The sequence below is a fragment of the Lipotes vexillifer genome, unplaced genomic scaffold, assembly GCF_000442215.2.
Source record: "Lipotes vexillifer unplaced genomic scaffold, Lipotes_vexillifer_v1.1 scaffold182, whole genome shotgun sequence".
NCBI lineage: Eukaryota > Metazoa > Chordata > Mammalia > Artiodactyla > Lipotidae > Lipotes > Lipotes vexillifer.
Genome location: NW_006798798.1, coordinates 3,786,482 through 3,801,287, shown reverse-complemented (window position 1 = coordinate 3,801,287; position 14,806 = coordinate 3,786,482). Strand labels below are relative to the sequence as shown.

Sequence of the window (14,806 nt, the reverse complement as noted above, 5' to 3'; positions counted from 1 at the left end):
CTCTCCTGTTGCGGAGCACAGGCTCCGGACGCGCAGGCTCAGTGGCCATGGCTCACGGGCCCAGCTGCTCCGCGGCATGCGGGATCCTCCCGGACCGGGGCACGAACCCGGGTCCCCTGCATTGGCAGGCGGACTCCCAACCACTGCGCCACCAGGGAAGCCCTGCTTTTTTCTCTTCTAGAAATGTAAAATTGCCATCATTTTGGGGAGTGATGCTTAGATTATTTAGATGTATTTTATAAGAGTTAGATCAAACTTGATCTGACTATAGCTAAAAACATCTAAATAGATTATTTTATCTGAACTCTCACCTCCTTACTTTAAGTGGTTGTTACAGTAGGTGCCATTTATTCAGTCTTTGAGGCAGGTACTACGCCAAACCTGTAATGCCATTTAATCCTCACAATGACCCCCAGAGTGGATTTTATCCTCACTTTACAAATGACGCCCAGAGAGGCTACAAGCCTTGCCCATGGTCATGCAGCTGGGCAGTAGAGAGCTGGGATTCGAATCTGGGTCTGATTGAGAGCTAAGATTCAAATCCAGGTCTGACTGAATCAAAATCACATGCTATTAATACCTACTGACTCCTTCCTATACCTTTTCTGGAAAGAAAAACTGAAATCCTACTTAGAACCACAGAATCTGAATCACTATAAGACTCTGACTTGAAATTCCAGGTGTGTCAAGAGATGTTCATCTCCTAGCTCAACAAGAGCCCCTTAGGAACCAGATAAGTTTAAGTGATGAGATGAGCTGGGCACCAATCTCCATTTTGCTGCAGGCTCTCTGTGTACCTACCACCTGGTCCCCATGCCTGGCCTCCTGACCTGCTGCCTCAGTTGACCTCCTCTGGCTACCTGCCCAGTTCCTTGAGCTGGGAGTGCGTCCCTCTGACCCACTGTCAGCTCTGACCTGCAACACAAGCAAGCACGTGTCCACACACTTCCTCCTTCCCTGATTCCAGGCCCCTTCCTCCTCCCCACCTGACTCTGTCTTGACAGTTGGCTTTGGCCTTGAACTGGTCTAAATCCCACTTCTGTCTTACTTCCCACAACGGGACTCCCTTATCCCCACTTGTTCCTCACTCTGCATCTTTGGCCAACAACTCCCTGCGCCAGGGAGGCTAATGTCCCAACACTTGGTCTACCATCAGTTGCGGGTCCATGGAATTACCTTTCTGATCTTTATATTGCCTGGGTGCTGTCCAGCCATAGAGTCCGTCTCCAGGCTCCTCATCCTTCAAAATGGTATCATACTTGGATAGAGTTTCCGTGGCATAGATATCATCATCTTCCTCTTCCAGGGCACCTACACCAAAAGCCTTCAAAAGCAAGATTTCACTCTAAGCCATTATAGGCGTTAGCATATGCCTGCCTGTACTGAAGGATAAGGCTACTATAAGGATGTGACTGATCAGACCATATTAGCGCTTCAAGATCACCAAGAGAGAAGCGAATGGGAGCCCCAGATTAACACACGTATCCAAGTCTTTTGAAAAACAATGACCAGGCAGCCGCGTGGCACAGGGATACTGGCTCGGTGCTTTGTAACTGCCTGGAGGGGTGGGATAGGGAGGGTGGGAGGGAGGGAGACGCAAGAGGGAAGAGATATGGGAACATATGTATATGTATAACTGATTCACTTCGTTATAAAGCAGAAACTAATACACCATTGCAAAGCAATTATACCCCAATAAAGATGTTTAAAAAAAAAAAAAAAAAACAATGACCAGAAGTGAATGTCATGCCTCCAGCGCTGCAGCCGTCCTCCAGACTCAGCAGCAGCCACTGGGTCTGGGTCTTAGTGCAGGAAGAGGAGTGGAGAAGACACCCAAGCAGCAGTGCAGGGGGAGAAATGGGGCCTCCAAAAGGAGAAAGGCAGAATGTTCATCTACTGAACAACATGGTCTGGTGCCAGCGCCGGTGACCAGGGTCTGAAGACCACCATTACTCTAACAGCTGCTAGAAGAACTCCTAATCTTTGTGGGAAATGGCAAAGAACAAATATCACTTTTTGTTAAAAGGACTAGAAAAAAAACATGTGAAGCAAAGAAAAGGTACAAATGAAATGACAAAGTAACCATCCTCTGAACTTATTTTAGGAAAGAGACTCTGAATCAATTTGAGAAGACAGGCAATCAGGAAAAGCTCTCCGTCTCCTCAAAGGTAAAAAGCAAGTCTTTTTACCAAGGCCCCTTGGTAAAAAGTGCAACTTACACCCAGGTTCCTGACTTAGGGCTTGCAGCACTAGGAAAGAGTCAGAGAGGTAGTACAACTTGGACCTGAACTTGAGAGGCAGATTGTAATTCAACTATTAACTAAATCAAAGAGGTGAGTGTGGTTTTCTGCTCAGTCCCGCAGGGGTGTGGGAAAGCAGTCCTCACTCCTCACACACAAACTCCACCGGGCACATTAGGTCACAGGGTCTCAGGAACACATATTCAAATTAGGACGGTGTGGTTTACATGTCTTCGGACAAGCTCCTAAGGACAATACAACTACTTTAAGGTCTTCATTTAGTCAATGAATAATGAATGCTTACTATGGGGCTAATATAATACAGCAAGAATTCTCATTTGTCAATGGTTCCCTGTTTATAAAACAGAAACACTTTTACCTGGCCTGAAATTCCCAATTTTCTTCCTTTATTCACTCCAACATCTCCAAGAAGATTGTTGGCGCCCTCGGGTCCACCACTAAAGAGATTAACGTGTTCTCTTGAAGTTCCAAACAGTGCTTGGTGGGGATCCAGGCCCTTGTAAGCCAGTCCATGTACATTATCTTTAGGTGTGAAATCCACAGGTGTGACATCTTTGGGTGCAAAAGTCACATTTTCTGGCAAGTAGTCATCATCTTCATCCTATTTTCAGTGTTTCAAAATGGAATGAAGGTGAGTCACTGCCTGGTGTAAAGCCTGTAAAATACTATTTCCAAATGCAGTGATTAATTCCAAACAGAACAATTATCATACTTTCATTTCCACTATTACAAATGACTAAATCAAGTCCCTGAACAAATGATACTAACATGAACAACTCCATTTTTTTTTAACCTTTTTTTAATTGAAGTATACTTGATTTACAATGTTGTGTTAACTTCAGGTACACAGCAAAATGATTCAGTTTTATATATTATATATATTCTTTTTCAGATTCTTTTCCATTATAGGTTATTTCAAGATATTGAATATAGTTCCCTGTGCTATACAGTAGGTCCTTGTTGCTTACCTATTTTGTATATGGTAGTATGTATATATTAATCTCAAAGTCCCAATTTATCTCTCCCCCTTGGCCCCCACTGCTATCCCCTTTGCTAACCATAAGTTTGTTTTCTAGTTCGTGAGCTTATTTCTGACAAACAACTCTATATTAAGAATCTGAACAGACTTGGGACATCTATGGGGCTGGCATGTTGCTTAATACACTATCTGACATAATGAGGACATTTTTAGGGTATGGGTATTTCCCTATAACGTGATCTGACTGATTTCTAAAATTTTCCGAACCTAAATTTCACGCTCATAAAGTAACAGGTGCTACTGGGCCAAACTGAAGGTCAATCATCCCATACAATACCTCAGATCCTTCAGAGCCTCCAGGGGGTAATGCACAGCCATAGATTTTTACTCCAGGATCTATAAAAGAGATTTCAAATGCATTAGTCAGAGGTGACTAAAATTATAGAAACCTGACTCACTGACACTCTTCAGGGGTAGACGGCTAAGCCTGTAAAAGACGTTACAGCTTTAGAGTCAGACACTGACCACTCAGGGATTGCTTTCCACCAGCCCCTGCCCCACCTGCACTCTGGCAATGATGCACATGGTGAGTAACCACTACTGCCCAGAACGACAGAGAACCTGAAAGAAAGTACTGCCGCCTCCAAGAGTTCACAGGCTGGCTGGGGAGACCAAGGGACAGGAATAATAGAAAATAATCATGTTAAGCTATAACACAGTTTTGGCAAAAGTAGGAAACAAGAACTTTCATGTGCTGCTGGTGGGAAGGAAAACTAGTACAATCCTTCCAGAAAGTTATTGTGCATTACACACAAAAAACCTTAAAATACGTGCACACCGCCTGACCCAGCAATCTTACTTCTAGAAACATGTAGTCATCAAAAAGTCTGCTGTAGAATTAATGACAATCAGTACACATACCAGGTTTCTGTCGGCGTGGTCTTCTCTTTACTCGAGGACCAATTCCTTGTCCTTCTTTCCAACCCATTTTTCTTAGCAATTCAAAACCAGCAGATAACCTAGGATATCAAGGCACTGAAAATGAACTTCTTTTTAAAACACTAACGAACAGTAGGAAATAAGCAGCTCATATACCTGTCATGCCTCAGCCCTTTCCCCCATCCCTATTAGAACTGCATGGCCCTGCTGTTCCCACCACAGCTGACTGGACCTGGGGAAGCTGATCAGATGCCCCCTCTCCCAGGCCTTTGGGATGGGCACATAGATGCCAAGCATGTGGCCTGGGAAACCATGATGGTCTGAGGCTGCCATAACAGGCCACATACCCAGGAGCAGAACAAAGAAGTATGCAGAAAGAGGGTAGAATGAGGAGAGAGCCCTTAAGGCTTGTGAGGCAGGGGGTGGGAGGGAAGTCACCCCAGTTCCTAATAGCTCTCCAGCTGCCATGAGCCCCACTAACATAGCTAGTGCCTGGAGCTCTAGAGTACTCCATGTGGTAACAGCGCAAGGTCCTTTTGGCAAAACCCCCTTTTGTACTCAAGCTAGGCTGAAAGGGCTTCTCTTACTTGCAACCAAACTATCCCTAAGTAAGATCATCACACATATGCAAGGCAGTGATGCCAAGATCAGAAAAGTCAGAATTAAATTCTTCTTACTTTGCTGGTGTTATGAGGTCATCAAGCAAAGTGGCACCAGGAATAGGGGCAGTAGCTGCTGCTAACTGCCTGGCCTTTTCTCGTATTCGATCTTTGGTTTTAGAAGCAAAATCATCTGTGGTAACAATCGCTTTAGGTGCTATCCCAAATTCACTAAGATCCTTAAAAAAAAAAAAATTCAAACAGAATTACTTACATTATTTGGAAAGTGATTAAACATGATACATTACACAGCTTTATTACTTTAAAAAAAAAAAAGTTAAAACTACGAAATTGAGTTAGGGATCAGCAGAGCAGCTGATTTACGCCCTGACTTTGGATAGGTAAGGCCAGTGCCCGAGGACAGGGGCATGACAGTGGCCACTCAGTGAAGCCACAACAGGCACTGCCAAGCTAGGAAAACAGGAAGTAAGTGCTCTGTTCTTTGCTCTTCTTGGACAATACCTCAAAGGTCAGTGTGAAGGCGGAAAAGGTCTTGGAGGTACAGTCAGCAAGCATTTGGGAGCACCTCTGTGCCAGGCTTAGAGTTAAGTACCATCGCTGCCTGTCCAGCAGCCACAGATCCTTCTGCTCTCCCCACGGAGCCCTGATGCTGTCCAGGCACTGGCCTGGCTCTGCGCCACCATGCCCTTCAGGAGTGATGTCCCTGTGGGGGGATGTGTTGGGGCAGGGGAGGGTTAGGGAGTGGGGTTCACATCTTATCTAAGCCTGTCATTCTGATCCCATTTTCCTCACCAGGGACTGCTTTAAGAATGAGAATTCACTGAAGCCGATGTGAGGGAAAATCCACCAAATGGCTTCTCTGCTCTCAAGGAAAGATTCCAAGAAGAAAGTCCTCCTTCCCACTGGATAATGTCATCCCGGATGTGCCACTTGGAACTACTGTGGCCACCTTGCAACAGTGAGGTGAGGTCGTGGAAGGACAAGCTGACGTGCAGAAGCTACCTGAGAGCCTGGGGCCTTGCTGACATCTGGACTTCTTGTTCCATGAGACATGTTTCCTCACAGATTCTGCTAGTCAAAGAGGAAGGGGACCACCCCTTGCCACTTACCTGCAGCCTAAAACATGCTCAGGTAAGTATTTTACTTAATCTTTATCACAAATGAACCCATGACTAGGTTTTAAGGTAAGAGAGGCTTAATTTTACCAGAAAATGTAGCCCAGGCTGCAGGCCGGTAGCACCACTTTAGAAACCCCCCACCGTTTACCCCTAAGAAGTGGCAGTCATGGTCACTTTAATGAGGTGCCCAGATGCCTGCACACGGCTTCCTTTCACTCCTTTCTCTAGTCTAGTCACTCACTCCTCCTTAAACTGCAGCGTGCGTAAGAGTCACTGTGACTTAGAGAATGAACTTATGATTACCAAGGGGGAAGGGGAGGGGGAAGGATAGATTGGGAGTTTGGGATTGACATGTACACACTGCTATATTTAAAAGAGAACACCAACAAGGACCTACTGTATAGCACAGGGAACGCTACCTAATATTCTGTAGTAACCTAAATAGGAAAAGAACTTGAAAAAGAATAGATACACATGTATGTATAATTGAATCACTTTGTTGTACACCTGAAACTAACACAACATTGTTAATGAACTGTACTCCAGTATAAAATTTTAAAAATGTTTTAATTATGCTGGAAAATTTTTTTTAAAAAAAGAGTCACCATGGAAGGCTGTGGACTCAGCTTGACAGACACTGCACTTTTGGGGCAGTTGGGGCTTTTTCAAGTAAATTTGCCTGTATGTGACCTTCCCCTTACACTCTTTTTTTTTTTTTTTTTTTTTTTTTTTTTTTTTTTTTTTTTTTTTAATTTATTTCTGGCTGTGTTGGGTCTTCGTTACTGCGTGCAGGCTTTCTCTAGTTGCGGTGAGCGGGGGCTACTCTTTGTTGCAGTATGCGGGCTTCTCATTGCAGTGGCTTCTCTTGTTGCAGAGGATGGGCTCTAGGCGCACGGGCTTCAGTAGTTGTGGCATGTAGGCTCAGTAGTTGTGACTCACTGGCTCTAGAGCGCAGGCTCAGTAGTGATTGCACACGGGCTTAGGTGCTCCACGGCATATGGGATCTTCCTGGACCAGGGCTCGAACCTGTGTCCCCTGCATTGGCAGGGGGATTCTTAACCACTGTTCCACCAGGAAAGTCCCCCCTTACACTCTTGACTTTAGAAACTGGCACCAGCCAGTTAAGGCAGTATGCCAATGAACAAGAATCCATTGATGTACAGGGCACTATGGAGTCCAAATACCAAAATGATAAAGTCTTACAAACAAAGAGGAAATCGTACACTGAACTTTCTGGGGAGAGAGAAGGTGCTACAGCAACCAACCACCCACATCTCACCGGCGAACTGGCAGCTAGAGTTCTGCACACCCACCTCTTCATCCATAAAATCTTCGGGACCAAAAACAGATTTGTCTGCTCTGTTCTGTCGTGAAGACACAAAGGAAGAGGGTGTCCATCCTGCAAAGAAAAGCGTTTAGAATGTTACAATCCCAGATGGCATTTTGGTTTACAACTAAATAATTAAGTAACACATGCGGACCTGAAACCTCCAATAATTACAAACTCTTAGCTACTTCTCATCTCACTGCTCACATAGACACAATTAGGCCACATAACCTTCTTATTAACCCCCATACGCCCTGTTGTCAGAACTTAGTGGATACAGTAAGGTTTCCCCATAAGAATTTGCAACCAAGAGAAATAAAATGATACACTGAAAGTTAAACTGTGAAAGGAACACAAGCAGATCTCAGCAAAAAGATGCAAGGTCACCTTATAAGGCAGGACCACTCTGAGACCACCAGGATAGCAATATACACCAACATACTAACATATCAAAGAAACAGTACGTCAGGGTGCATTAGTCAGCCATGAAAGGATTCAGCCTGGCTAGTCTAAGGGCAGGCGATGACCATACTAGGCCCCCAATTCCATCAAATACCTGAGTCCTGTTCCCCACCCACAGTAACCAAGCATGTACTGTGCCTACAGAGAGAAAATGCCCCAGAGGTCAAATGTATCTGTAACCCTCTAAGATACACTTTTTTAGTTTTCTCTAAGAGTGGCACACCTCCTTCTGACTTCCAACCAGAGTCTTGGGGAGCTGAGGAGTATGGGGCAGACCTATTCTTGGTAGGTGGGTAGAGCAGCCTTGTAGGCCAACTTGGGAGAAACCCCAGGACAGTGAAGACCAGCTCTTCCAGGCGATACCCTGGCCCAGCACCTTCCTCCACTTTGGATATCTATGGTCTTTGCCCTGTATCTGCACAGGACCTGAATCTGTCACTCTTAATGGTAAAGAGATATTCCAGTGTGTTAACATATCACAGTCTACTTGTGATGACTAATCAATCATTTGAGCTGGTCTTACTTTTCAATTATAATATACAGCACAGCCATAATTATAACAATCAGCAATGTATTCGTGTACTTCTTTCTTCACAAATTCTACTGCCATTTTTAACATTTTAATAAGTGCGCTACTTTAATAGTGCCTTAGTTACCTTACTTTGCTTTTCTTAATAATAAGGCTGAATATTCCACGTAGCATTTCTATCTCCTCTGGAGTAAACTGTTCAAATACTTTGATCATTTGCTCATTGAACTGATCTTTATACATTCTGGATACTGAACTTTAACCATCTTATTTACCGTAATTATTTTTCTTACATGCCTTCCCCCACCCCTTTCTTGCATTGTTTTTCATCTTTATTTTACTATCGTCGTTTTTTCTTAGATTTATTTATTATTTTTATTTATTTATTTTTGGCTGCGTTGGGTGTTAGTTTCCGCATGTGGGATCTTTCGTTGTGGCGCGTGGGCTTCTCTCTAGTTGTGGCGCACAGACTCCAGGGCGCGTGGGCTCTATGGTTGTGGTACATGGCCTTAGTTGCCCCGCGGCATGTGGGATCTTAGTTTTCTGACCAGGGATCGAACCGCGTCCCCCTGCATTGTAAGGCGGATTCTTTACCACTGGACCACTAGGGAAGTCCCTACTATCATTGTTATGTATGAGTTACTTTTAAAAATCTATACGAAAGATCTGGCTCATCTTGCTCTTAATAACTGCTATGTGAGTTAATCATCTTCATTCGTATTCGTATTTGATATACATAAGCCATTTTCTTCCAGTTTCTGTGTTAAAATGTTTTTTAAAAACATACATTACTTTTTTTTTTTTTTTTTTTTTTGCTGTGCTGCGCAGCATGCGGGATCTTAGTTCCCCAGCCAGGGATTGAATCCGTGCCCCTGCAGTGGAAGCCTGCCAGGGAATTCCCAACATATATTACTTTAAACAATACAGAATTTATTACACTGCATAATGTGAAAACTTTGACTGACTTTTCTCCAGGTGGAGAACATGTACTGACAAGTGATGCTGTGGAGCCCAGTGTTGGGACCCGCAGGGTCCTCAGTCACAAAACAGCTGGGACACCTGCCCTCCTTAGGCCCTGAGTGAATCTGTGTGAGAGCACTGAGTGTGTGGCAAGATACAGTATAAGACAGAAGTCTTTATTATCATTTAATCATTTGGTTATGACGTATCTATTTTTTTTCTTTAAAGTCAAAGAAAACTCTCTCACCTTCAGGTTATAATCAATGAACAACAAATAAGTTGTCTCTGGAAACATTGCAAACATTCAAAGAACACAAAAGACTACAGTGTATGTACTAAAATGTTTTTAAAAGTTTTTTTAAAAGGGAGAGGTGAGGGAGGGGAGCAAAACTCCTACGGTATTTCAATCATTTGCTTTAACGATATAGTAGCTACAAGTAGGAAAATCCTACCTTCTTTTGAACCAACGGTGTTGAAGTAACCAGCAGAGAAACCTCCACTGAAGGCTCCATGAAATCGTTTATACCTTCCTTTTTCGTCTCTGACAGTCTGATCCTGAAGAGGAATTGGTTTCTTTGGTCTCTCGCCTGAAAAAATAATATTTTGAAGGGGACAGAAGGTGATGGTGGGTTAGAGAGGATTTAAGGAAAAGACCATTTACTTAACATAATGCATTGTTCACTTCTTGTAACTTCAAATATAACAAGTTTAATTAAGTTGCTATTCCTAGACCTTAGTAGCTGATGTAGTTTAGAAAACAATATCTCTTATTTATATTAGAAATGTTTTAGCAAAAATGGCCTGCTTTTCCCACGAAATTCCATTATGAAAACCAAATTATTGGGCAAAGGGTTCAGAGATGGAGATGAAATCTGCTGGCAGTAAAGTAGACAAGCTGCTGGGGTGGCACATGGTGTGCAGAGGTTTACGGCAAGGGACATACTTCTATATCTCTTCTGGAAATTCACAGCATCCCCGACTCCTGAATTTTTCCATTGGCATTGCCCATTTTCCCCAAATCTTGAGTTTCCTTATTTCTGGGACTCCCCTGATGTCATAATTACTGTTCTTTAAGCTTATTCCTTTACTTAACTTGGCTGAAAAGGGCTGGGGTGCTAAATAACACCAGCGAAAAGGAACTTAGAATTTCCTAAAAATTTCCTTAGGTTTCTAGTTTCACGACACAAATTACTGCCTAATTTTATCAGTTCTAATTAAAACTTCTGAATCTATTTAAAACAAAAAGTAGCCATCAAGTTATTTTCAAACATTCAATACTGAAAGCAAGTTAAACAGTAGTTAAGCGCTTGGGGTTGAGAGTCATGGCACTCTGGATTTTAAAGCTAAGCCCACCTTTACTAGCACTTTGGTCACCTTTACTAGGGACTATGGTCATCTTAGCCTCTCTGTGCCTCAATTTCCTCACCTGTAAAATGGAACACTAATAGTAATATCTATTTCATAGAGTTCTTATGCAAATTGGATCAGATAATGCCTGTAAAGTGCTTAACAAAAAGAGGGACCCACAATAAACACATTTAAAGTACTAGCTGCTCTTTTTCTAATTTTATTTATGTATTTTTTATTTTTATTTTTTGGCTGTGTAGGGTCTTAGTTGCAGCACACGAGGATCGTCGCTGCGGCATGTGGGGTCTTTTGTTGAGGCACATAGGCTTCTCTCTAGTTGTGGCGTGCGGGTTTTCTCTTCTCTAGTTGTGGCACAGGGCTCCAGGGCGCGTGGGCTCTGTAGTTTGCGGCACACGGGCTCTCTCGTTGAGGCGTACGAGCTCAGTAGCTGTGGCGCTCAGGCTTAGGTGTCCCGCAGCATGTGGGATATCAGTTCCCTGACCAGGGATCGAACCTGCGTTCCCTGAATTGTAAAGCGGATTCTTTACCACTGGGCCACCAGGGAAGTCCCCTAGCTGCTATTGCTGTTATAGTAATAGTAGTACGTACAGTAGGTAAGATGTATCCTAAAGCCCATGTATACCTGTTACTTCAATAATTAAGCCAGTTAGTACTTCTGGATAGTGGAACAAAAAGTAAAGAAATGTCTAGCCTCATAGTCCTAAATTCTTACTTGTAGCTTACGGAGGCTTTAGGTCATTTCTAGAATATAACCCACAGCAGGGTAATCAAGAGCGTTCTGAAGACAGGAGATCTGGGTTCAAATCCCTCTACCCTCCTACTTGCTAGCTGTGTGATTATAGGCAAGTTTTTTGAACTCTCTAAGCCTCAGTCTCCACAACTATAAAATTAGGATAATAACCGAAGTCACCTTGTAGGATGGTGCCGAGGATTAAAAACCACAAGAACTGAGCACAGTCCCTGGCATATATTAACCATAGCGAAGCTTGGTTAATATCACTACAATTTCATTTCATTCTAAAGAACTGAACTACAATTCAGGTCCCACAGTCCAAGACTTTCACCATTTCTTAGAAAATACAGTACACATGCTCCTTTACTGCACGTGCACCTGGCATGATTCCTGGCTAAGGTGGAGTTCCTCAACCTCAGCACTACTGACAGTTTGTACTGGATAATTCTTAGTTGTCTTGTACAGTGGTTAGCAGCATCCCTAGCCTGTCACACTAGATGCCAGTAACGCTCCCATCCCGAAAAAGCATGACAACCAAAAATGTCTCCAGACATTGCCAAATGTCCCCTGGGGGGGCAAGTTCATCCCTGGTTGAGAACCACTGGGTTAAGGGGAGAGATGACAGGTCCTGCCAATGTGAGGTTCTGTGCTTGCTCTGTTCTCCAGGTACTCCTGAGCTGAAAGGGGAGATAAGATCTGCAGACAACTAGGTAGAACCGGACAGCAGATGATGAGGGCCAAGCAGTGTGGCTGACCAGGTCCCACAGGGCTCCTGAGGAGGAGGCGCCACCTCTAACCACAGCACAGGAAAACTCCAGGGAGGAAGTGGCATTTTAGCCAGGCCCTATTATAATTATTGTTACTAACAGTATTATCCCATTTATCATACCCTGATAAGGAGGCTCTGATTAAGTAAGTACCCTAAGGTCCACAGCTAATAATCACAAAGCTGATATCAGATCTCAAGTCTGCCTCCAAGTCAGGGACACAACCCATTCTGTCCTTTACTTGTTCCCACCAGAAGTTTACTGAGGGCCTTTCCGTGGAAGCAGCCCTGTTCTAGATGCTGGATGTGGAAAACTGAATACAACTCCGTCCCTGTTCCCAGGGCACTCCGAGCCCAGCAGAGGAGACCTGCATGTATAGGAACTGTTCTGACAATGTTCAAGGTCCACAACATCAGAGTCACCCAGAGGCGTGAGCATTTGATAGCTACACATAGGGACACAATTCCCCACAGGGGTATTAATTCCCTCAGTACACAGTAAACAGGAGGTGGAAAAGAGGAAGGTCAGATGTTTGAGAAAGTAGTCTAGTCTGACTGGAAGACAGGGAATGCACGGAAAATGGAACCAAAAGGGCAGATAGTGCAGCGGGCCTGGAACACAGTGCTGCAGGGTCTGTGGTATGTCCTGTGGGTGACTGGGAGCCTCAGATAGTTTTAAGTGGGAGAGTCACAACATCAAGGAAGAAGAAATGGTCCTAAATTAATCTGAGTGCAGGATGAGCAGGCGATGAGGAGAATTCTACAGCCAAGTGAATGTATCTAAGGGAAGATTAGATAAGCACTGAGGCGCCTTCCTTCCAGGCCAGAGGGCCTATGTGTCTATGAGTCTGTGGGTAACAGATCAGCCACTCTCTTACCCAATAAAACTTTCTGTCAGGGCCAGCAACTTTAATTAAGTAATGGAGTCCCTCCTCTACCACTAGAACTTCAAAGTAGGAGGTAAAAGTGATTATTGGTCTAGTATGTTATATTGTAAAATGTAGTCAGAGTGTGTTTTAACTTAAAAGTGCTTAGGAAACAATGGATCAATCCTCAAAAACTCCTAGTACTGAGAAGTTAAAGGAATTTTAGGCTTATTGTAAAATGTAGTCAGAGTGTGTTTTAACTTAAAAGTGCTTAGGAAACAATGGATCAATCCTCAAAAACTCCTAGTACTGAGAAGTTAAAGGATAATTTTAGGCTGGGGGGGGGGGCTGGAAAAAAAAGTCCATTCTACTTCAAGAGCCTGGCTAGACCATTAGGCTTCACCACAGATTCTGTACACCATCAAAACAGGAAAAATTAGAAAAATATAGGTCAAATAGTTGATGACTTACAATATGTCACTTCACAAGGAAACAACTGTGAGACCAGAAATATAGAAATGACACAAACTCCTGCTTGGGAGGGCTGTAATAACCTCCACCCATGCATGTTTAACCCTGTCCTCTTCTTGCATACCTAAATTCTAACCAGTTTTCAAGGGGTCCCATCCTGCCTTCTCAGGTTTCCCTGTTAGCTTGTGTAGGTTATTTCCTCTCTACATCACATACTTTAGCACTTGTGAACCTCATACTTTTGTTCTCAACTAGATTTGAAACCCCTCAAATTAAGAATCTTTGTCAACCAGTTCCTTGAGATCATGGGATGATGTGTTTGCTAATAAAGCTAATGTGAGCTTAGACTGTGGTAAAGAAATACAGTCTAAAATGAAGGACATACTAATAACGGCCCCAGTCTACCCACACTCTGGTCCCATGCTTGAAGAAAGCTCCGACAAATTAGGGTTGAGGGGACTTTAAGCTTAATTTATTAGAAAACTGAGTGTGGTACAGAGATGTCTTAGAGGAAATGCAAGGGGTGTCTTTAAACACATAAGAAGCTTTCAGGAGACTAGCATTTCTCTGTCTTCTGTAAGCAGACAGTAGGAACAGGGCCAGCATCTGGCAGAAGTTTCTAATGATTAGAACTGTTTGTAGAGAATAAGAGGGTAATCAGTGGCAACGTCTCAGAAGGACAACCAACCTGACACGATGTGGTCAGGGCAGGAAAAAAGGAGAGTCTGCAAATAACTCCTAGCCCACCAAATTTCCTTTGTCTTTCCCACAGGGCTAGCACTGCCATCAGACCTTACTAGCCATCCAATACATACTTTACGAAACAAATCAAGTCATTAAGTGGATCAGACCAGAAACACAGAGGAGAATCTTGCTTCATCTTGCACTCACCCCACACTCCACCAGCGAGTCGGGTCAGCTCTGCTTTCAAAGCACATCTCAACTCACCACTACTTAACCGCAGCCACTATCATCGCCTGGCCTCTTTTTGCTAATCTCCCTGCTTCACTCCTGCCCACCTCCAACCCGCCTACCCTCAAAATCGAGGACAGAATAATCTGAAAAATATACATCCCTCCTTTGCGTAACCCTCTCCCCCATGACTCTTCTATACTTAGTATTAAAATCCAAAGTCCCTGACCATACCAACTAAGACTCAACCCCCGCCTCCCCCTCTGCCATCATCTTCTACCAGCCTCCCCCTGGTGCTGTGTGCTCCACCCACATCAGTCCTGCCTGTCCCTCAATTTGCCAGACTGGCTCCGACTTCAGAGCCTTTGCACTTGCTCTTCGCTTCGCCTGAAATGCTCTCCCCCCAAATCTTCGTACGGTTGCTTCCTTTCTCTGTTTCAAGACTGAGCTCAAACGTCCTCTCCTAGGAAAAACGTTGCCTGACCGCCGCTCTTC

General features: G+C 43.8%; 1 protein-coding gene across 1 annotated transcript in view; it reads right to left on the bottom strand.

Annotated features, from left to right (window-relative positions):
• Positions 1–14,806, bottom strand: part of GPATCH1 (G-patch domain containing 1) — a 44,130-nt gene that overhangs the window by 28,911 nt on the left and 413 nt on the right. The window contains exons 2-8 of the mRNA XM_007470946.1: positions 9,648–9,782; positions 7,231–7,316; positions 4,857–5,017; positions 4,162–4,259; positions 3,578–3,636; positions 2,620–2,862; positions 1,177–1,324 (exon numbers count right to left, since the gene is read on the bottom strand). Coding sequence (XP_007471008.1) covers positions 1,177–1,324; positions 2,620–2,862; positions 3,578–3,636; positions 4,162–4,259; positions 4,857–5,017; positions 7,231–7,316; positions 9,648–9,782 — 930 coding nt within the window. The remainder of the gene's footprint in view (positions 1–1,176; positions 1,325–2,619; positions 2,863–3,577; positions 3,637–4,161; positions 4,260–4,856; positions 5,018–7,230; positions 7,317–9,647; positions 9,783–14,806) is intronic.